General features: G+C 36.4%; 2 protein-coding genes across 12 annotated transcripts in view; one reads left to right on the top strand and one right to left on the bottom strand.

The window, feature by feature from the left end:
* The window catches only part of MOSPD2 (motile sperm domain containing 2), a 52,147-nt gene extending 44,454 nt beyond the window's left edge, over positions 1-7,693 (bottom strand). For all 3 annotated transcript variants that reach the window (XM_005593014.4, XM_005593015.4, XM_074029167.1), the window contains exons 1-2: positions 7,617-7,693; positions 7,396-7,465 (exon numbers count right to left, since the gene is read on the bottom strand). In XM_005593014.4, coding sequence (XP_005593071.2) covers positions 7,396-7,465; positions 7,617-7,625 — 79 coding nt within the window. In that variant the 5' untranslated portion in view covers positions 7,626-7,693. The remainder of the gene's footprint in view (positions 1-7,395; positions 7,466-7,616) is intronic.
* A 387-nt stretch (positions 7,694-8,080) lies between these two features.
* Positions 8,081-24,453, top strand: part of FANCB (FA complementation group B) — a 164,545-nt gene continuing 148,172 nt past the window's right edge. Inside the window, exons 1-6 of one of the 9 annotated variants that reach the window (XM_065538341.2) lie at positions 8,081-8,143; positions 8,575-8,633; positions 12,335-12,455; positions 15,769-16,789; positions 21,962-22,114; positions 23,320-23,412. In XM_065538341.2, the coding sequence (XP_065394413.1) occupies positions 15,839-16,789; positions 21,962-22,114; positions 23,320-23,412 (1,197 nt within the window). In that variant the 5' untranslated portion in view covers positions 8,081-8,143; positions 8,575-8,633; positions 12,335-12,455; positions 15,769-15,838. Of the gene's footprint in view, positions 8,165-8,574; positions 8,634-12,236; positions 12,267-12,334; positions 12,456-15,768; positions 16,790-21,961; positions 22,115-23,319; positions 23,413-24,453 lie in introns of all 9 variants that reach the window. The other 8 variants (XM_065538344.2, XM_074029165.1, XM_065538343.2 and 5 more) reach the window with 8 other exon arrangements.

The following is a 24,453-nucleotide window of genomic DNA, read 5'->3' as shown; positions in this document are numbered from 1 at the left end:
GACAAAATAAAGGTATTTTCAAGACCAAGAAAGTTTACTACCAACAGATCCCACCAGGAGAAATCTGAAGGTTATACTTTAGTTGAAACAACAATGACCCAGGATACAAGATCTGAAACTCAGGAAGAAAATAGTAGTAAATACATGGTAAGTAAACAAACACTGACACATAAAACAACAATAATAAATTGGGGGAGTAGTGAATTTCGGGAATCAGGTTGTGCTAAACAATGAACATATCTTACATGGAATAGAAAAGAGGGAACACTCACTCTGAAGCTTAGATAATCTTGATGTTAATATTGCACAAGAAAAACACTAGAAAGGAAAATTATAGGCCAATTCAACAATACAAATGTAAAATTCTTAAACTATTAGTAAACTGAATTTAGCAATTTATTTTTAAAACCATATCAATGTAATCTACCATATTAACACAGTAAAGGAGAAATACCAAATGAAAATGTCATCAAATACAATAAATGTGTGCAACAGATGAAGAAACTGCATTTAGTAAAACACAATAATCAATCATGATCGGAACTAAACAAAACAAACAAAAAACCCAAACTAGCAAACCAAAAGTGGAAGAAAATGTCTTCACTTTGATAAAGGGTATATACAAAGATCATACTTAATGGTGACATGTTCAGAGCTATCTTTCTATCATCAGGAATAAGGTAAGTAGGCTATTACCACTGGTTCTATTCAACAGTGTTCTAAAAGTTCCAGCCAATGTAATAAAGGAAAAGCATTGAAAGATTTAAGAATTGGAAAGTTAGAAAGAAAACGATCAATATTTCAAGGTGGTTATTATGTACCTAAAAAATCCCAGGTAAATTATCAGAATTTATAAGAGTAAATTCAATATTAATGGGAAAAAATCATCTATATTTCTCATAAACCAGCAACCATCATTTAGAAAATATATATTAAGACATACCACTTAAATAACAACAACAAAAATAAAACACATACAGTATTTGGGAAGAAATATAACAAAAGATTGTGTTAACCACTATAAGGAAAATTATAAATCTTTCAATAAGGAAGACTTTAGCAGATACAAATATATACCAGGTTCTTGGATAAAAAGACTCAACCATGATAATGTCAACTTCCATGAAATTACATTCTGATTTAACATAATACCACTGAAATCCCAGCAAAAGTGGTTTTTGTTTTGTTTTGCAGAAATATGATAAGCTGATTCTAAAGTTTACATGGAAGAAATAAGGACCAAGAAGAGTTGGAAGGAGTAATTTTCACAGAAGCAGAAACCAAAGGTCCTATCATAAAGGTATGAAAAAAAAAAAAAACCGCTCAATCTCACTGGTATTCAAAGACATTAAAACCACAATGAGATCTCCCAACACACCCATCAGATGGGCAATTATTAGTTTTTTTAACTTGCAGTGCCTATTGTTAGGGTGTAGAAGAGTAAGGATGCCCAAATACTGCTGGTTAAAATGAAAACTGGTACAATCACTTTGGGAAACAGTTCAGCATTACCTACTAAAGTTGAACAAGAAACAATGCGCTTATTCTACCACCTACCCATTTTACTGTTGAGAACAAACCCTAGAGCAGCAGTTCTCAAACGTTTTGGTCTCAGGACACCTTTTACACTCTTACAAATAATTGCAGACCCTCCAAAAGCTTCTTTGTTGATATGGGTTATATTTATTGGTAGTTACTGTATTAGGTATGAAAATTGAGAAAAAGAATTAGACATGAGAACATAAAGTACACAGTCTATCAGCCATCAGAACAACGGCATCATCACATGCCACCCAGCCTCTGGAAAATGCCACCATATGCTTGTGAGAGGATGAAGGTGAAAAAGGAAAATGGTAGTTTAGTATTATGAAAATAATTTTGACCTCTCAAACTCCTTGCAACGGCCTCAAGGAACCCCAGTTCTTGAACCAACTTTGAGAACCACTGCCCAAGAGAAATTCTTGCATGTGTGCACCAGACATGTATAAGGATGTTCATAGCTATACTGTACATGATACAAAAACCTAGAAACAACCCCAAACCCATTAATTGGTATATTCATCCTATGAACTACTACACAGCCATAAAAAGTAATAAATTAGTCATATCTGACAATATAACTGAATTTTGAGCAACAGAAGTAAATCATGAAAAAATATATTCAGCTTTAATATAAAGTTCAAAAAGAGGCAAAACCTAATGAAGTATCGGTGATGAGTATGTCATAGGCTGTGAAACTAATGAGAAGGAAGAGAATGAGTAACATCAAATGCAGAAAAAGTAACTGTTCCCTGAATAGCAGGCACGGGGATACACAAGAGGCTTCTAAAGTACTGGGAGGCTCTAGTTCTTTGGCTGAGTAGTGAGCACATGGGTATTTATTTTATCCATGTTTCATACGTTTTGTACATAAACAGAATTCCAAAACTCAAAATTAAAAAATGGTAAACCAAAACAAAACAAAAATGAAAAGACTAGAAAGTCACTTTTAATGGCAAAAACCGCAATTACTTTTGCACCAACCTATTAACTTAATAGCCATAGAAGAAACCACAAAGGAATGGGTAATTTTGAATATGTTCAAAAACTGAAAAAAAGTAAAAGTGACACAAACAAGAAAAGCCCAGACCAATATTAAAAGTCATACTAATAAAAAAATGTTTAAACTACAAATGGATGTGAATGCATGAAAATAATTTACTCTTATTAGCAATCAAAAGCAAACTAAAACAACCATCAGTTAAGAAATAACAACACTAAATATGAGTAAGGGTGTGGTAAGACTAACACTTTCCTACAAGCTGGCAGGAATGAATATTAGTGCAACTTCCATGTAGGAAGTTTAGCACATATAATCAAAGGCCTGAAAAATATAAACACTCTCAAAACCAATAATTCAGTTTCTGAACATGAATCTTAAGGAAATAATCTGAACTACTGCACAAAAAAAAAAAAACTGTATTAAATGAAACTGGAAAGAATCTAAATGTCCACAAAGGGACTATCTAAGACAAAAGATAAGAAAACTATCTTTTATTTATAGAACCAAATATTGAATGGCTATACAATGTTGCTTACTTCATAAATACGGAGAAATAAAATCATGTCAATAAAAATGTATTTTATAACACACAAAATTATATACAGAATAGTTTTTTGTTTTTTTTTTTGAGATGGAGTCTTGCTCTGTTGCCCAGGCTAGAGTGCAGCGGTGCAATCTCCGCTCACTGCAAGCTCCACCTCCTGGGTTCATGCCATTCTCCTGCCTCAGCCTCCCGAGTAGCTGGGACTACAGGTGCCCGCCACCATGCCTGGCTAATTTTTTTTTTTTTTTTTTTTGTATTTTTAGTAGAGACGGGGTTTCACTGTGTTAGCCAGGATGGTGTCGATCTCCTGACCTCGTAATCCACCTGCCTCAGACTCCCAAAGTGCTGGGATTACAGGCGTGGGCCACTGCGCCTAGCCCAGAATAGTCTTCTAACTTTGTTTTCTTAAATGTATAGAAAAAAGACTGTAGGCTGGGTGCAATGGCTCACGCCTGTAATCCCAACACTTTGGGAGGCCGAGGCAGGCGAATCACCTGAGGTCGGGAGTTCGAGACCAGCCTGACCAACATGGAGAAACCCTGTCTCTACTAAAAATACAAAATTAGCTGGGCATGGTGGCGCATGCCTGTAATCCCAGCTACTCAGGAGGCTGAGGCAGGAGAATCGCTTGAACCCGGGAGGCAGAGGCTGTGGTGAGCCGACATTGCGCCATTGCACTCCAGCCTGGGCAACGAGTGAAATTCCGTCTCAAAAAAAAAAAAAAAAAAGATAAAAGACCGTAAACAATGTATCCACTGTTATCACACCTATCTCTGAATGGTGAGTTTATGGGGGTTTCTCCAGATATTTTTGGTATGACCCAAATTAATTTAAATGAATTCATATACTTGTAAAGCTAGACAACAAACCTAATTACAAAACCCATAAACCTCTCAATGGCTCTCCATATTAACTAAAGTACAAACACATCACTTTGGTGCCCAAGGCTCTCTACACTATATTTCCACTGTATTTGGCCATGTGTGCTTACCCTCCTTAAGGTTATCAAAGTAGACTTCCTACTGCTTCCGAACATGCCCCATATCTTTTGACCTCAGTGCCTCAGTTCAGACTATTCAATCTGCCTGGATCACCTTCTCTACCTGGCTGCGTTCTACCATCTTCCGAAGTTCATGAGAAACATCACCTTTTTAATGAATGTTTTTCTAACTCTGTGCTAAACTAGTCACCCCATCCAGATGTTATTTCTCTCTTTGATTTCTACAGAAAATATTTTAGCACCATTACTCTTAATACAATTTACCTTAATTCTAATAGCTATCTTTGTTTTAATGCCTCTACTAGGTTGTAGTAGTTTGAGAAGGGGCTCTATCCTTCCTCTGCTCTTTCTCTAATACTGATACACTGCTTCCCAGAATTAGGCATATAATGAGTACTTAAGGAACTTAATAAATTGTTGTCACAAGAGATTAGTCTCTTCTCTTGGGCATGAGAAAGAGGAAGAAAGAATGGGAAACGTTTCTCATTTGAGACTCAGCATGGAATTTCTCAGAAACAATAAGGAAACAAGTACCATAATTATGGGCTAATATTTTATTCTTTTTGCCAGCTAAAAATCTATACATAATGATAACTTAGTTTCTATGGACACAAAACTGTGCTTGGCATTCCTAAGAACCTACCTCCAAAAGCATTTCTGGAATACAGTTTGTGCTTGAAGTGACACACTTGCAGAAAATAAATATTTTCCTTTCATCGACTTTGCTTAAGTCTGCCTTAAGCCTCTTCTGGAACAAAATACTGTTAATGACAATAGAAACGGTGAAAGAAAAAGAAGGAAAGTGGATGTTCTAAACACCTGAGTTAATTTCTAAAAGCAAATTCTAAGGGGAAAACACAGGCAAACTAAAAAAACAACCAAAAAAACACCCCTTTTATTATCACTTTCCAATTCTACCTTTATCTGTTGCCATATTCCAGGAAACAACTGAAACCTTAAGGTAAGAAGGTCTTCAAAGGCTTCTATTTTCTTTTTCCATGCAAATCTTTAAAATTGGACTAATCTTCTTATGTACATATTTAAGTATTGCTATATCTATTCAGTAAGTATATATTGAGAACTGTCCTGGGCATACAGAGGTGAGTAAGACACACAAGCCCTCTGCTCTAAATGTCTATAGGCTGCTACAGAACCCATGTACATTCTACTGGAGAAAATGAAAAACATACAAACCAATGAACAAGATAATTACAGATACGATAAGGGCTGTAAAGCAGAGAAAATAAACAACACAGGGAGACATTCAATAATCAGTGAAGGCCTCTCAGATACATTTAAACACTGAAGAGAAAAAAGGACCAAGCCATGCGCAATACCTGGGTAAAATCTTCCCAAGCAAAGACAAGTGGAAAGGTCCGAGATGGAAACAGCCTCACTCTGTTTAAGGAACACAAACAAGGCAGTGTGGCTAGCTGTGGTTTTTCAAACTGGGGGTCACATTTTAAATTGCGATGTTAAGTTTGTGGGTAATTGCATTTTTTAAAAGGAAGTCAAATAGAAAAAATACATCAGAGAGTCACATGTTTTCAGAAGTATTCTTTAATGAACTTTTGCTTCAGTTATGTGAGTGTGCACATGTTTGTACTGGGTTGCAACATATAACATGTATCTTACTTTGAACCGTGGTCAAATCTGCACTAAGCAAGCAGAGTAGTAACAGATGATGATAGGGGGTGGAGGGCTGGCAAGAGCCAGATCACACATGGCCTTGAATTATAGGCCACCATAAAGAATTGGGATTTTATTCTAAACGCAGTTGGAAAGGCACTGAAGGGTTTCAAGCTGGAGAGTGACATGATCTAATCCGACATCAGGGTATTGCCAAAAGATTACTGTAGTGAAAATCAGAAGATATTTACACTAGTCCTGGCCTAGCCAATAACATCAGGGATTTTGAGCAAATCTCTTAATCTCTCTAGACCTCACTTTCTTCATTTTAAAAACGAGAAGGTTGCCCCAAGATGACCTTTAAGATCTTGTTTATTGCCTAATTTCTGCCTGTATTCTGCTTCTTTCCTTCAGCATAAATAAATGACTATTGGGGTGTTACTAGCTCATTAGGTCTAATTCTGAGTTACTTCGTAAAATATTATAAACCATGTATTCACTGCTATAGTAGTTACATTTCTGTAGAAAGCAATTGAAGAATGATCTCTATTGGAACCAGCTATATTATTAGAAATAGGAACTCTGGGTGAAAAGTGAATCAAGTGCTTTTGCAACTCTCCGGAACAAAGTTTGGGGTGTGAAGAAAATTGGCAAGGAGGTATGAAAAGATTTACTGACAAGTATTTGAAACCGATTTCCAGATTTGTTCTGTCATCAACTGATGTATAATCTAGGATGGTTTAAAGTTGCAGGGAACCTCTGCTGAATACTAGCCAAGATGTAGAAGCTTCACTCCTTTCACAGTAACCAAAATGACAACTGAGGCAAAATATTCACAGAGAGTCTACTATACGTTAAGACATGCTAGACGGTTTGATACATGTTTTTTTAAAATTTAATCCTACTATATTATTTGCACTTCATAGATATGAAAACAGGGGCTCTGAATAGACAAGCTATTTAGTGGCAGGGTCAGGATTATAATCAATCTTAAGGTAGGCAACATATAAATCCTTATTTAATTCCATATTTACAATAAGTTATTCCATATGTTTTACAAAATTACTGTACAGGTATTAAATATTCAGTTAAGTACCTGACAACTCAAGTATCTGTGACATCTGGACACAGAATGTTCAACCAATAAATCAATTCTGGACTCATTGGTACTTTGCAAGATACAGTTTGGGATAAGAACTTGTTCCAGCATTGGAGGGCCTATTCTGTGGGTAGCATGCTGGGTTGTATGAAAGCGAGATCAAGCAAAATATCCAAGGAATTTGTATACCCGATTAAGTACACATCAATAGTATTATGGCAGTTTCCAGGTACATTTTCTCTAGTGTTGCTGGTGAAAGGCCAGCAGTGGAACCGTGGATTGGACAATGTCACCCGTCTTGTGGGCCTAACAAGTATTCTGCAAGTTCCATAAACACGAGGACATGCTAAAAACTTAACCGATTTCCAACTTACATTAATCCTTTAAAGGGAGCATGGGACACACCACTTGACCATTTGAAGCAGCGCACACGGCTTGTCATGGAGAGGAAAACCTTTGAGACGTGCCCAGCATCATTCTTGTGAGGGTTGAAAGGGTACCTAACACCTCCCACAAATACACTCACAAACACTCCAGCAAAGTTGGGGATGCTCACTGCACACCCGGAACAGAGTACCCACCTGTCACATACTCAGCTTCGAACCTCCGCCGGGTCTCAGAGATGAGCTTGGCTCTATTCTGGGCGTGATTCTGGATGGGAGACATGACCGGACCTTAGATACTACTTCCATCAACCCGCTTACCCTCAACCCAGCCCATCTGCACACCAGCGCTCGGTCCCCGGGCCTTAGAGGCGGCTTCCGGGTCCGGGGGGCCAGCGGCGGTGCAATAGGCTCCTCACCTCGGCCATGATCACGGTCGTGGAAGTGATTGCAGTTGTCGCCGTCGCCCGTTCTATCGTCGCCAACCGAGTATCTCATCACCCGCCAGTCCCGCCCAGAGGTAGACAGAGAAGGGTGGGAGGGGAGGCGGTCGCGTGACACCGGAAGGCGGACAGAAGTGCTGCCGCACCGCCCAATCCAATGCGGACGCCTGGGTCTGGAGGCGGGACCAGGCCCTCAGCCTAGGTCCCATTCGTTTCTCGTCCGGCCTCGCCCCGCGACATCCCCCTCACTGCGGTCCCGCCCCCGCCAGCCGGGAGATCGCCGGCGCTTCCCCTGCGGAGCTCCGCCCTAGAGAGCTTGCCGGCTATTTGCTTTCACAACACTCCCAGGGCCCCGCCTCCTCAGCCTCCCTTGGCAACCTGGCTGGCTTCTAGGCTCCGCCTCCTCTGCGTTCGACGACGCAGCCTCCGTCCGGCCTCCCAGGATGCAGCGCGCTGGCGGGAGGTTTGGAGCCGATGGATACAGTATCCGCGTGGGGCATCCGGTATGTTGCCGCTGCGTTGAGGTAGGATGGGGCTGGCAAGTCTTCCCTTCCCGGGACTTTGCAGAGGGGGCGATGGGGCTGCATTTCCTCCCCTTGTCCCCGCATTGCGGGAGAGAGGGAAGGAAGTGGGCATTCCGAGACCTGGGTCTGCCATTCCTTGGAATTATAATTGGATTTTAAGTGCTACATTCGGGGATTATTTCTCTTGAAGCTTGTTTTCATCCCTTCAGTATCCTTCCAACTTGGAGTGTGAGATGCTTAATGAGCAAAATTAAATCTTTACTTAATTACATATTTACAATAAGTTATTCCATATGTTTTACAAAATTACTGTACAAGTATTAAATATTCGGTTAAGTACCTGACAACTCAAGTATCTGTGACATCTGAACACAGAATGTTCAACCAATAAATCAATTCTGGACTCACAGGTACTTTGCAAGATACAGTTTGGAATAAGAACTTCTTCCAGCATTGGAGGGCCTATTCTGTGAGTAGCATGCTTAATGAGATGCTTAATGAGCAAAATATCTGTGAAATCTTTAATTGTTATGTAAAGTTAAATGATAAAAGCGTCTTTCGGCTTATTAAGATAGTTGTTCTCAGCCGGGGGGCGGGGGGATGTGGGGGGCGGTTTTACCACCCAGGGGACCTTTGGCAACGTCTGGAGGCATTTTTAGTCTCCACTGCTGGGGGCCGGGGGCCAAAGAGATGCTTACTGGCTTCTAGTGGATAGAGACCAGGGACGCTGCGAAACATCCTGCTGTGTACATGAAAATTCACAACAGTTATCCAGGGCAAAATGTCAATAGTGTCAAGGTTGAGAAATTAAAGGGACTGGAACAAATTTTGTTCGTCAGTTAAAAACGATTGAAAGAAAATAGTTGCGCATACAATATTGCCTTTTGTAAAGTTGAAAGACACTGAAAACTACAAACAAGTTGAAAGAATAGTCCCCCATATTTCCATCAACCGTAGTCATCCATGACAGAATGGCATGTTAGCATCTTTTGTCCTAGACTTCTAAATATATTTACACTTTTTGGGAAAAAATGAACACATTGTCTAAACGTTGTTTGACTACATCCTTAAAAGATATTTCAGATATAACTAAAGTCTCCTTCTACCTCTACTCACCTATCCTGGACGCTTACTTGTTCAGAATCAACAGTCATTCAGAATTTGGCATGAAATGTTTACAGTTTTACATTTTCTATTTTGGATCATACTGCCTGGGTTTGAATCCTGGCTCTGTCACTTCTTATCTGTAAACCTTTGAGAAGATCCTGAAACTCCATGCCTCAGTTTCTCCATCTATAAAATGGGATAGTAGCAGTGCCTGTGTCATAAGGATGTTGTGAGGAAGAAACGAGTTAATCCAAAGTGCTTAGAACAGTACCTGGCACTGTTTCTTCAGGAAAAAAAAAATAGTACATGGCATTATTTCTTGAGAAAGCACTCAGGGAATGTAGCCATTGTAGGTAAATAGAACATATATAATGCTGTTTTATTTGTTTTAATTTACGTAAATATACTGCAGTGTACATTTGTCTGCAACTTAATTTTTAATTCATTTTATTTTTGAAATCTAACCATGATTTTATATATATATATATATGCATATACATATACATATAGATCTAATTCGTTCCTTTTAACTCTCGTATGATAGTCCATCTATACTCATTCCCCTATTGGTGTTCATTGAGGTTTGTACTTTTTTTATATTGCAAATATCAGCACAGTGAGCATTCTAGAGCAATGTATTCATTCATATGTGGGATTATGTCTCTGGGTTTTTATCTACAAATGAAACTACTGGATATATGCATTTCAGTTGACTGCCAAATTACCTTCAGGGTCATCTCTCCCTTTTATTTAAGTACTCATAATTTTCTTCTAATTGTTAGCTCTTCTTCCAGTCTGATCTCACTCACATTTTTAACACTGTCACCAGGATCTTTATAACTCAAAAGTACAGTCCTGTGATTTCTGTTTTTGAAGTCTTTCAGTGGTTTATCATTACTTATATGAGAAATTTAGAAGTCCTTAATATGACATAAAAATCTTCTTTAATGTAATCTTCCCAAATTCTCTAGTTGATCGCCATTCTCCCACATTTACTCACATTTCAGGTATATTAGATAATGTTGAAAAAGGTGAGATCAATTCTGTGTAGGGCCCAATAAATAACTTACGTAGGGAGAAAAAAACTTTTAACAGTGGCCCTATTTTGTAGGAATGTTAATTTACTTTGGTTAACAATGTCATATGTCTTGGAAAAACAACATCTATCATTATTATCTTCATAAAATTATGTTCAGTATTTTTAGGTGCCATTTTAGTTGGGTGTCTTAATTCTACTTTTTTCCCAAGGATACTTTCGCTTGGTCACAATTGATATGGTTTCTTAGACTTTTTGGATCTCATCTGCTCTTCTAGGATAATCTGGAACCACACTGATAGTTTATTTGAAGAATTATCACATTTATAGGGCCAAAATGATTTACGAGCATTTAAAGAGAATGAACAACATGTTTATTAAGTGGGGGCGGGGGACAGTAAAGAATAGATAAGGATGGTGATTTTATTGCCAGCCTACTATTGTTGTGTTAGCATATGCTTGTATATATTATCATTTTTCTAGTATACACACACATCTGTTTTAATTTTATATATGAAATAGATACAGTCAACTTTGATGTATGGTAATATAGAACAGGAAAAGCTCAAATTAATTATGTAGTATTTTATAAATAATCTGCTTTCTGGTCTCCACGCCCTGCCCTGCCACCCTGCCCTACACCGCCATCCCTAGTTACTTCTTCTGTATCTTCTGCAGCCACTGTTACAATGTTAATAAGTAAAAAGTCAAATAACCCATAGGCTAGAGTAGTAAACCTGGCACCCTGATAATCAGGGTTTAAAATAGTGAGGGGTTGCTTATAATTGGACTAAGAACCTCTAAACTGAACATTAGTTTGATTTGTTTCCAGATATGTTTCTATTTTTAAAAAAATGCCAGTTATTTCATGGCCTGCAGGTTTTATGAACATATGCCAAAAACTTTAAAAATAGACGTTGCAGCAGCAATACTTCATATCTACTCTCTTAGCAGTTACACGTCAATAAAGCTGGGAAAAAGTTAAAATTCATTTTAGCAATGAATTAAATTTTAATGATTGAGTATTAATTAGATATGATAAACAGCAAACATTAAAAACAAATGAGATTGGAAACGTTGCATTAGTATAAAATATAGTGAGTATGCACATATATGTAAATTCAATAAGTCTTGCCAAAACTTTTCACTCAATAGTCATTTATGTTTTTAGATCAGTTTAAGTTCATGAGAATAAGTTTGCTTTTTGCCTGGAGATCATATTGAAAGCAGGTTGAATTAGGATTATACAACAGAGTTTTGAATGCCATGCTAAGCTTCATAGCAATGGTTCGCAAGCTTTTTTTCTTTACACCATTCATATATTCTATACACAGTGTTTAGCATCTATTTTTCCAGGTAGTAATTCAAGAATCACAGGTCTATTGAGAAAGGCAAGGGACATGCAAGCTTTTGGATTAGGGGGTGGACAGTGACAGGATCAAGTGTATGTTTTAGAACAATTAACTGATGTATTAAATAGCATAAATGAGTTGATGTTTTGGAGGGAAGAGAGATTAGATTAAGGAAGACTAAGAAGCTTTTACCTCAACCTGAGAGATCACAGCCTGAACTATAGTAGTGGCAACTGGAACAGAGAGTTGGAAGTTAGATGTTTCTAACTTAGGGAACTTGATGATGACATTTAAAGAACAAAATGTAAGGGGCCTAACTTTCCTAAATTCTGACCATTTTATAATCAGATTTTCCTTACTCCTATCACACTTAAGTTACTGGTAAGTGAACCAGAGCATTGTACTGATTAAACATTAGTTGTGATATTTAACATTAAAATAATAAAATTCATACAGAGGTGATTTTTGTTTGCTTTTGATATTAAGAAATCTGAAAAACTTTGACTAGGTAGTAAAAGATGATGAACTCTTAGAGCTTTACCTCAGAATGTGTAATTTTCATGCTTTTCCTTTCTAGAAATCTAGGAAACCTGACATGGGACCTTTGGTAAATACATTATTATTCATATATTTTGGTGGAATATAACTAATACATTTATTTTCTCTAAACTATAGTGTCATAAGTAAAAGCCACACCTTTGATTTACCTACCCTATCTTCTTTACTGATGAAGCTGAAACTACTTTGTGATGGCTGTTGTCCTAGATCTTTCTGTTAATTGCCTAACAACAAACCAGTAAGCCAATGACTTCTTTTTTCTTCTTTATTTACCTGTTGTTATTGACACATTGTAATTGTGTATATCTAGAGAGTACAGTTTGATGTTTTGATACATACATATATTGTATAATGGTCAAGTCAGGGTATTTAGTGTATCCTTCCCTCATGAATGTATCCTTTCTTCCTGGTAAGAACATTCAAAAACCTCTAGTTATTTTGTAATAAGTAATAAATTACACCTTACTGTTAACTATTTTTACCCTACTGTGCAATGGGACACTAGAACATATTCCTCCTATCTAATTGTAACTTTCTACCCTTTGAGCAACCCCTCCCCATCCTCCCATCCTCTCTCCTTTCCCCAGTCTCTGATAACCGGTATTCTACTCTCTGCCTCCATGATAGCAACTCTTTTTAAAAAAATTTTAGATTCCAGATATTAGTGAGATCATGCGGTATTTGTCTTTTTGTGACTGGCTTATTTCACTTAACATGATGTCTTCCAAGTCCATACATATTGTTACACATGACAGGATTTCATTTAATTTTGTGGCTGTGTTAATAGTATTCCATACTATGCACCAAAAATTGGTATATACACCAAATTTTTTAATCCATTGATTCGTTGTTGGACACGTGGGTAGATTCCATATTTTGGCTGTTGTAAATAGTGCTGAATAAACATGGGTGTGCAGACATCTCTTTGACATTGATTTCATTCCTTTGGATATAGACCCAGTAGTGGGATTCTGGATCACAGGGTAGTTCTATTTTTAGTTTTCTGAGGAACTTCCATACTGTCTTCCATAGTGGCTATACTAATTTACATTCCTATCAGCAGTGTGTAAGTGTTCCTTTTTCTCCACGTGCTTGCCAACCTTTGTTATCCTTTGTCTTTTTAGTAATAGCCATTCTAACTGGAATTAGATGGTATCTCATTGTGGTTTTGATTTGTATCTCCCTGATGATTAGTGATATTGAGCATTTTTTTTGTATACCTTTTGACCATTTGTGTGTCTTCTTTTGAGATATGTCTATTAAGTTATTTTGTCCATTTAAAAAATTGGGATATTGCTGTTCTTTATATATTCTGATATAAATCCCCTGTCAGATGTATAGTTTGCAAATGTTTTCCTACATTTTGTGGGTTGTCTCTTTACTTTTTTTTTTTGGCTGTGCAAAAGCTTTTCAGTTTGATGTAATCTCATTTGTCTCTTTTTGCTTTTGTTGACTGTGCTTTTGAGATCTTATTTAAAAAATCCTTGCCCAGCCCAATGTCATAAAGTGTTTCCCCTGTGTTTTGTTCTGGTAGTGTAATAATTTCAGGTTTACATTTAAGTCTAATCCATTTTGAGTTGATTTTTTTTATGGTGAGAGATAGGAGTCTGGTCTCTGCATGTGGATATCCAGTTTCCCAGCACCACCATTTATTGAACAGACTGTCCTTTCCCCAATGTGTGGTTCTTGGCACCTTTGTCAAAAATTAGTTGGTTGTAGGTACATGAATTTATTTATGGCCTCTCCATTGTGTTCCATTGGTCCATGTGTCTGTTTTTATGTCAGTACCACGATGTTTCAGTTAATGTAGCTTTGTAGTATATTGTGAAGTCAGATAGTATGATGCTTTTAGGTTCGTTCGTTTTGCTCAGTATTGCTTTGGCTGTTAGGGGTCTTTTGTGGTCCCATGTGAATTTCAGGCTTGTTTTTTCTATTTCTGTGAAGAATGTCATTGATATTTTGCTAGACATTGCACTAAGTCTATAGATTGCTTTGGGTAGTATGGCCACTGTAACAGTATTAATTCTACCAATCCATGAGCATGGGATCTTTCCATTAGTTTGTGTCATCTTAATTTTTTTATCAGTATGTTATAGTTTTCATTGTAGATATCGTTTTGACATTTTTGGTTAACTTTATTTCTAGTTATCTTTTTTTTGTAGCTTTTGTAAATGGAATTGTTTTCTTGATTTCTTTTTCAGATAGTTCGCTTATTAACATATAGAAATGCTGCTGATTTTTGTATCCTGTGACTTTACTGAATTTATTAGTTCTAACAGTTTTTTGGTGGAGTCTTTAGGGTTTTCTCTGTATAAGATTATGGCATCTGCAAACAAGGACAGTTTTACATTCTTCTTTCGGATTTGGATGTCTTTTATTTGTTTCTCTTGCCTAATTGTTTTGGCTAGGATTTCTTGTATGCAGTATATAGAAGACTGAATAAAGAGATCAACAACTTTTTTTATACGTGTGTTCAATATTGAGGATATTCTTTTGTCTTTTATTTTACTGATTATTTCAAGTTGCCTTTCTTATAATGAGTTTGTTCAGAATAAGGGAATGCATGCCAGGGCAGAGTGGTAGTTAAAAAGTGTAGACTCCGGAGTCAGAAGGCCCCTTTTCCAAACTAGCACCATTGCTGATTACTATTAACTGTGGATTAGTGTTGTAACCTTGGAAAATTTTCTTACCTTCTTTAAAATAAGGCTTTCTTGCTTAAAAGGTGGAATAATAAGAGTACTTATTTTAAGAGAATAGTTATTAGAATTAAATAATGCATGTATTGTACCTGCCATATAATAAGCTTGAATGATTGATAACTATTGTTTAATTCTTGTGTTCATTATAATAAATTGTTTTAATCCTCTATTTTTTTCCTAATTTGAATAAGAGTAGTGACTTCGTTGGGTCATACAAATGCATTGCCTTTGTAAACTAAGATTTATTTGTATTAATCCTATGGAGATTTTTTAAAGCCTTGTTACAGCATCTCCTAATTTTATTCCTGGGGTTTCTTCTTTGTCTTAGAGCATGTATAGGCTCCTGTCTCTAGAAAGCAGAAGTCCAATTGCCTGGGCTGTGGGAGAAGTATAATTGAAAATCACCGTATTTGGGGAGAGTGAGTTGCAAGACAAGTAAACCACTAATTGAATTGTCATTCTAAAGGGGCTAAGGCAGAGAGTGGGAAACCACATTAGAGTTGTTAGGTTTGAAACAGAGAAGTATAACCCTTAAGCAATTTTCTGAGCCAGAACAAATATCTGAAGTCACTTTTAATAGAGCATCTAAATCTTTACATATATGCTGTTAACACTTTCAGTTATCTTTTTTTGATATGGTTATTTGTATTCTTAGCAAACTTTTTTAAAGGGTCTAGAGAAATAGTATTTAGGATTTTTTTGATAAGTATGATATTGTCAAAATAGTATAAAAAGCTTAAAATGTTTACTTAATAAAATGTACAGTTACCTATGTTGTAGTTCTCTAACAGAAATGTGTTTTCTTTTCAACTCTTCCTACTTCATGGCAGTTTTTCCTCATTTCTTTTTTAGGTTTGGAAACATCAACTGGAATCAATTTGCATTTGAAAATTAGATCAGCACAAAGACTTGATATTGTGGAATGACTAGCAAACAAGCAATGTCATCTAACAAACAAGAAAGGCTCTTGTGTTATAATGGGCAAGTCCTTGTTTTCCAGTTGTCTAAAGGAAATTTTGCAGATAAAGAGCCTACAAAAACACCCATATTACATGTCAGAAGAATGGTATTTGACAGAGGAACAAAAGTATTTGTTCAGAAGTCCACTGGATTTTTTACCATAAAGGAAGAAAACTCTCATTTAAAAATCATGTGTTGCAACTGTGTGTCAGATTTCAGAACTGGAATTAACCTCCCTTACATTGTGATACAAAACAATAAAAAGAATAATGTTTTTGAATATTTTTTACTGATCCTTCACAGTACCAATAAATTTGAAATGCGTTTGAGTTTTAAACTAGGCTATGAGATGAAGGATGGCCTAAGGGTCCTTAATGGCCCTTTAATTTTATGGAAGCATGTCAAAACATTCTTCTTTATCTCTTCTCAAACTGGCAAAGTTGCTAGTGTGTCAGGTAACCTTTCCTCTATTCAGTGGGCAGGGGAGATTGAAAATTTAGGTATGGTTTTATTGGGACTAAAGGAATGTTGTTTATCTGAGGAAGAATGTACTCAAGAGCCTTCAAAATCAGATTATGCAGTTTGGAATACCAAATTTTGTGTATATTCTCTTGAAAGTCAAGAAGTATTAAGTGATACATACATTATTCCTCCTGCTTATAGCAGTGTGGTGACTTGTGTACATATTTGTGCAACTGAGATCATCAACCATCAGTTAAGAATATCTCTCATTGCCCTTACTCGAAGGAATCAGCTGATTTCATTTCAGAATGGAACTCCTAAAAGTGTGTGCCAGCTTCCATTTGGAGATCCTTGTGCAGTTCAACTTATGGATTCAGGTGGAGGAAACCTGTTTTTCGTTGTATCCTTTATGTCCAATAATGCTTGTGCTGTATGGAAAGAGAACTTTCAGGTACTACACTTACTGTGATAATAATTCAGTTGGTGGTCTCAGACCTTTTAAACATGTCTGTACTTCATAGAGTTCATTCTGGAGTCTTATTATTTAAGTCAGTTTTCAGTTCTGTACTTGAAGTAATGTATATTACATTGTTCTTTTTTCTTAAAGTTACCTGAATACAACCTGATGGTGTTTTTTTTGTCTTGCCATTTTGAGTCATAAAGCCTTTGAGTTGTTTGGAAATGTGTAAATACGTATGTAACTATAATTATGTATTTACTTTCCTGTTAGTATAACTTTCTAATTTTTATTAATATAGTAGATGTGCATTTTCACTTACAATAAGATTATTAGTGATTTGACTAGATAGATAAGCCTTCCTGGAAAATTTGAATCAGTTTTTCATGTTTTTATTTTTTATATATTTTTTTGAGACAGGGTCTCGCTTTGTCACCCAGGCTAGAGTACAGTGGCGTGATCTCGGCTCACTGCAGCCTCCGCCTCCCAGATTCAAGTGGTTCTCCTGCCTCAGCCTCCCGAGTAGCTGGGATTACAGGCATGTGCTACCACGCCCGGCTAATTTTTATATTTTTAGTAGAGATGGGGTTTCACCATGTTGGCCAGGCTGGTTTCAAACTCCTGGCTTCAAGTGATCCGCCCGTCTCGGCCTCCCAAAGTGCTGCGATTACAGGCATGAGCCACCATGCCAGGCCAACTTATTAAACATTGATACTTATCTGTTTAAATTTACTTGTCTCTGATTCATTTCTGAAAGTGAAATAGAGAAATTCCTAGAAATCTGGAGAGACAAATAATTGTTCTCCGGAGACAAGTGGTAAGCATTACTTTTTCTAAAAACTTGCTCAGAGATTTTATTATGTTATATTTTGAAATGCAGAACGGACCTTTGAGCAAGTATGCTCTTTTAAAGTAAGTTTGGAAATTGCTCTAAAATATTTATTGGTATTGAGTGTTAAATAACAGGTAAAAAGGCACAGAAAACCAATAGGAAATTAGAGTTTTGTAACTGAGTGTCTCCACCAATAATATTTCTCTGACTGTTTTTTTGGGTAATGTCGCATCCTTCTGGCTTAAAATGTATTCAGTTATGTGATTTGAAGTGTTTACGAATTAAGACAAATCATTACTAGTTAGAAATGTCTCTTCCAAAAGTAGTACACTATACAATTTTTAGTTTTTGTGCTACTTAGGAGAAAAAAGCAGATATTACCTTATTTTGTGTGCCCTGTCCATTTAATTAGAAGCTCAATGAAAATTTTTATCATATTGTCACCTCTATATGGAATACTGTTAAATGTTTTAGAAAGTTTGAAATTCATTTTTAAATGTGAATCATTATTGTTTGTGTGGGGGGAGGAATGTCAAGTTGGAATTGTGAATCAGGCTTTGCTTTACCAAGTACTTTTATATTAATAGGGATTATTTTGAATCTCTGTAATACATATGTATTCTCTCTAATACATAGAGAATGCAAAAGGAAAATAATTTGAAAGCTATCCTATTTTATTTTGAAAGCAATCTTTTAAAAGCACATTATACATTTATTTGAAAGTTATTTGGAATTGTCTTTTTCTATTTTCTTTTCCTTTAAAGAAATGGTAGGGGGAAAACATCTGGTATACCCTATAGTCTTTTACTGTGGTCAAGGTAATACAATAGAAAGAACACACTTAACCGGGGTTTGAATCCCAACTGAGCCACTTACTGGTGTTACCTTAAGGAGTGTAATTCTTGTGAACTCATTTTCCTCCTTTATGAAATTTGGGATCATCCTGACTGAGAGGGGAGAATTAAGTCAAATGACATTGTAAAGTGTCTTGCACAGAGCTTGGCATACAGGAGGAACTTAGTAAGTAGCAGGTATTACTCTGTTATGTTACTGTTAGACAAAAGTCAGGGCTGTCCTCAGTTATTTGCACCTACTCAAGATCCCCTATTCACCTAGATAAGGAAAAAACAATTCCTTTATATGTCATTAATTGTAGTACTCACTCTCTTGAAGTGGGTTTCCTCCTTGGACCCTGTAAAGCTTTGCCACTAACGTGTTACCCAAGGCAGGAGACTGCATCATTCCCTGTAGGTGGACCTGTAACTGCTGCTTCCCTGACTCGAAGTTGTGTTCTAGGGCACTCTCTCTACAATGGACCACTATCTTTTCCACACATTGCTTCCCTAAGTCCCTACTGACTTACCCCCTAAGTTGCTTCTTCAGGAATTCTGTACTTCTAACTTGCTCTCAAATGCCTTGTTTTAAAAGCTCTGGAATTCACCCTGATATCTACAAGTAAGTGCTTCAAAGTTGCCTCTAACCCTGCCACTTTGGGCATATTCAGGTCCTGCTTCTATCTTGGTATTATATTTATACTCAACTGCTTAAAAAAAAAGGGAAATATTAGTTTAGGGTAAAATATTCAGTTACTTTAAAAACAGAAATAAGGCTGGGAACAATGGCTCACGCCTGTAATCCCAGCATTTCAGGCTGCCGAGGCAGGCAGATCACTTGAGGCCAGGAGTTCAAGAGCAGCTTGGCCAACATGGTGCATGCCTGTAGTCCCAGCTACTCAGGAGGCTGAGGCATGAGAATTGCTTGAACCTGGGAGGTGGAGGTTGCAGTGAGCTGAGATCGCCCTGCTGCACTCCAGCCTGGTTGACAGAGCAAGATCTGTCTCCAAAAAAAAAAAAAAAAAAAACCAGAAATAAGATCTAAGAATCTAGAAATAAAGTGGGAATAGAAATAATTATAACAAAAACCCAGATTAAGACAAGTAATTACATTTGAACAATTACATTTAGTTTTAACATTTAAGACAAAAAAATAAATATGATGGGTTTTACAACTGAAAGGAACATACTACAAGGGGAAATATTTTTTCTAACTTTAGGTTCTGAGAAGAATTTACTGTGTGTGGTATTTTGTAAAAGGTTTTGAGTAATAAGATGAATACCTTATTAAATAATAAGGTGGGTCTTTGATAGCAGTTTTCCCCCAAAATAGAAAGCGATAGAAGCCATCTTCCTTTGGGTTGGCTATGGATCCATCCATCCATCCATCCTTTTATTACCTCATTCCAAGAAGGAATTAAGCCAGCTTACAAAGAGAGGTAAAATACAAACAAGCATAAATTAGAGTAAATAATGAAAATCAAGGTTAGTGTTTTCCCAGATCAACACTTCATAAAAGCCCGAGGTATGATGTTTAATGTGGTAATAGGACCTGAAACAGAGGTGAATCTAAAGTAATACATGATTAGCTTTTTTCTTCTTCGGCTTTCTCTCTTGAGTAGAAATTGTCTCTGCAAGTTTTGACAAGAAACTATGTGGCAGGCATTTCAAAATGGAGATCATAGGCCGGGTGTGGTGGCCCATGTTTGTAATCCCAGTGCTTTAGGAGGCCAAGATAGGAGAATTGCTTGAGGCCTGGAGTTTGAGACCAGCCTGGGCAACATAGTGAGACTCCCGTCTGTACAAAAAATTAAAAAATTAGCTGGGTGTGGTGGCATATGCCTGTAGTCCCAGCTACTTGGGAGGCCGAGGTGGGAGGATTGTTAGAGCCCAGGAGTTCAAGGCTGTAGTGAGCTATAATTGTGCCACTGCACTCCAGCCAGGGCAACAGAATGGGACCCTGTCTCAAAAAAAAAAATCCATCTGTCAATAAAATTGAGGTCATTGTCAAGTATACCGGAAGCATAGCTATTGGTGTGTTGTCGATAGAGGTTAATGTGTTCTGGTGCTGTGCTGTCTAATATGGTAGCCACTATCCAGATGTAGTTATTCAACATTTGAAATGTGGCTAGTCTGAATTAAAACAGGTTATAAATGTCAACCATCAAATTTCAAAGATGAATAGAATAGAAATGGTAACATCTCTCAATTTTTTAATGATTACATTGAATTGAAATGACAATATTTTAGATATATTGTGTTAGATACATTAAAATTTCATTTTTTTTTACTGCTACCAGAAAATTTAAAATTATATGCCTTGTATTTGGAGCTCACTTACCTTTCTATTGGATGGCACTATTCTAGAGCTATAGATTGCAAATATGTGTGTGCATACATGTATGCATACATAGTTCTGTGCTGTTTTCTTGCCAAGCACATTCTTATTACTAATGTCTCTTCCCATAGTCCATTATACTCCATGATACTGGTGGGAGAAAGGGAGGATATGGGTTTACAGATAAGCTGTCTCTCTGCACAAGTGAAGAATCAACTTTGGAAATTAGCCTTGTAGGGGAAGATTGATATTTGGGTATGTGGGTTGAAGAGCCTTACTTTCATTCTTGCTGTAATGAGAGCTACCCTCCTGTATCATCTAGATGATGTATCTGTGCTCCTGGAATTCTGAGAAGGGGTTTTAGCTTTTTTGTCTCAGGGAGAAGGGGGATTTGATCCTCATGGTGTTAGTTTTCCCTGGGACCAATCTTGAGGCTTTCAGCTATATGTACCTTTAAGAAGTTGTCCTCTATTTTAAATGTGAGGTCTCAGGTTCTGATATAAACTGACCAAATCATTCCATGAGGCTAGGATGGTTCTGGCTGTTCCACTCTTAGGACCCCTCACCTGTGTACCCGATACTAGCTGTATTCCCCTCCATACCCACATCAGGGTTTAAGGTTTTAAGCTCATCTTGATTCTACTATAGGTGAGTTTGTATTAAGAGCTCTTAAGGTGTCTACTAGTACTGTCTGGTTACCTAACGCAACTGAATTCCTTGGGTAATTTGTCTGATCATAAATATATATCCACTAAGAGTTATGGGAATGAGGGTCTTCCTTAAATTAGCTGTGTGAGAGAAAGAATCTTCACTAGAGTTTGACTCATGATAAATGTTAGAATTTCCAAAGGTTTAGTCATGAAAAGTGTTAGAACTTATAGATTACAATAAAATTTTAATATAGAAATCAAGAACGTGACAGTCCCTGGACAAACCTGAATAAAATATTAAATCTAAGTACCTTGCTCTTTATGAAGTTGTTATAACTCTTATATTTTCTCATCCCCTAATATCTTTATTTTTAGTTTTTGCTATTTTCATTACTCATTTATAAGATTGAGTTTTACAAATTACAACTACATGAAACAAAAGGACTTAATTTGTTTATTTCACATTTGATTTTTTTCTTGTCTATTCCTCCTGTAATGCTCCCTTTCTTTTAGGTTGCTGCGAAGTGGGAAAAACTTAGCTTAGTACTGATAGATGACTTTATTGGAAGTGGAACTGAACAAGTACTCCTACTTTTTAAGGACTCCTTGAACTCAGATTGCCTGGCTTCATTTAAAATAACGGATCTTGGAAAAATAAACTGTTCAGTAAGTTCTATTTACTTATCATATGGTATTTTAAGAACCATTTCAGAAAACTTAAGTGCCCAAAAGCTTTGACCTATCATTTAAATATTTGTGGTTTTATACTTAAAATTTTGAACTTTAAAAATATATAGATTGAATCTTTTAAATATATACATCGAATCTCCTTTCAACAAATGTTATACAAATTGACCATGCTTTTGATATAAATTTGAATTATAGTACATCTGGTGATCACTTAAGTGATAGCAATACTATAAATTAACTTTATTCTTGCTTCTGAAAATCACATTTTATACCAATAAATATAATATTGGATTAAATAAGGAATAAAATGAAGCAAAACTGCTTTAGTAAAGGAAGTAACAGCTCACAATATCTTGAGATCTTGGACATAAGGGAAATTATGCCCCTGAAGTTTCAAATCAATAAAAAATCTCTCAAAGCCTCAGTTTTTTCATTAGTAAAAATAGCATAATTTAATTTTTCTCCAGTTATGGAATTTTAGGATTTTTTGAAAAGCTAATGAGAGCCCAGGAATTCAAGGCTCCAGTGAGCTGTGATTATTATGTTGCACTTCAACCTGGGTGTTGGAGCAAGACACTGTCTCTTAAATAAATAAATGGAAAAATGTTTGCTCTTTAAAAAGAAAACTAACCAGCTGATACTTTGTAAAGCAGTATATAAATGTTAGGTGGTAGTAGTAGGAACCATAATAATTTTTTTCTAGTTAGAAGAAGATGATGGGAAAATATACAGTTTGCCTTTGGTTTTTTTTTTTTTTTTTGGGAGACTGAGTCTCGCTCTGTCATGCCCAGGCTGGAGTGTAGTGGTGCAATGTCAGCTCACTGCAACCTCCACCCCCTGGGTTCAAATGATTCTCCTGCCTCAGCCTCCCAGGTAGCTGATATTACAGGTGCGCGCCACTATGCCCAGCTAATTTTTTGTATTTTTAGTAGAGACAGGGTTTCACCATGTTGGTCAGGCTGGTCTTGAACTCCTGACCTCAGGTGATCTGCCCACCTCGGCCTCCCAAAGTTCTGGGATTACAGGCGCGAGCCACCGCGTCTGGCCTAGTTTGCCTTTTATAAAATAGTGTGTAGCAGGGTGTTCTGACTGGATATACTTTAATTGTGTTTTGTTAGTTTTATGAATTTTCAATTATTTCAAAATTTCAGTCTTAGTGTATTTATTTATTTATTTATTAGAGTGAACCATCGGATTGCAATGAAGATGACTTATTTGAAGACAAACAAGAGAATCGTTACCTGGTGGTTCCACCTCTAGAAACAGGACTGAAAGTTAGTGTCTGTTTGCTTCTTTTGCTTTTCGATTAGTGTTATTCTAAATGAAGGAAAGAACGTTGAAAGAAAGGTCTTTAAAGTATAAGCAACTTGGTGCTTGGGGAAAAATGGTATTTCAAAGGATCTTTATCTTTTTGGCACCTGTGTACAAACTATTATGATACTACTTATAAATGTATCGTCTAAACATGATACCTTTTTTATAGTAAGACTCTATAGATTTAATAAGCCTCATGAGAGAAAATAGAAGCAGCTCACTTTTGAAAACACGTTCTTTCCGGGATCAGTATACCACAGTATCTTTTTAGAGTAGCAGTGAATATGATAAATCATAATACATTGCAGACATGAACAGTTTACTCTCATATTTTCCATAAGAAGCTCCCTAAAAGAGTTTTTTGTTTTTGATTTTTCCCAAGTGTACCAAGGTAATGCACATTCCCTATAAAATACTGAGGCTTTGCAAATAAATGTCAAAACAAAACAAAACAAAGCTAATGATTGTCTGTGATTCCACTTCTTTGAAATAACCAATTTTAACATTTTGGCATGTATATTCTTGCAGATTTTTAAATGAATTTATGCAAATTTACATAGAAATGTGATTATAAGATGTATGTTGTTTTGTAAGCTGCCTTTTTTGTTTATAGCATTTTCAAATATACAGAAACATTCCAAGAATACAGTGATTATCTCTGTATCCCCACATACATTCAACTCTTGTTACTTTTAAAAATCTTACTGGCCTCCTTTGTTTGTGTTTGTGTGTGTGTGTATATATTTTTGTAGAACCATTTAAAAGTTGCAAATGTTATATTTCACTCATAGGTATTTCAGCAGGAATCTCCTAAAAATAAGGATATTCTCCTCATGCAACTACAATACCATTATCAAAGTTAGAAAATTATTAATGATCCATTAATCTTATTTGCTATCTTGTCCATATTCAAATATGTTTAGTTATCACAAAAATGTTTTTATAACTGTTTTTTCCAGGATCCAATCAATCAAAGTTTTTACTCGCATTTGATTATATCT

This window comes from Macaca fascicularis, chromosome X, assembly GCF_037993035.2.
Source record: "Macaca fascicularis isolate 582-1 chromosome X, T2T-MFA8v1.1".
NCBI lineage: Eukaryota > Metazoa > Chordata > Mammalia > Primates > Cercopithecidae > Macaca > Macaca fascicularis.
Note: the sequence above shows the minus strand (reverse complement) of the source record. Positions and strands in the feature narration are given on the sequence as shown.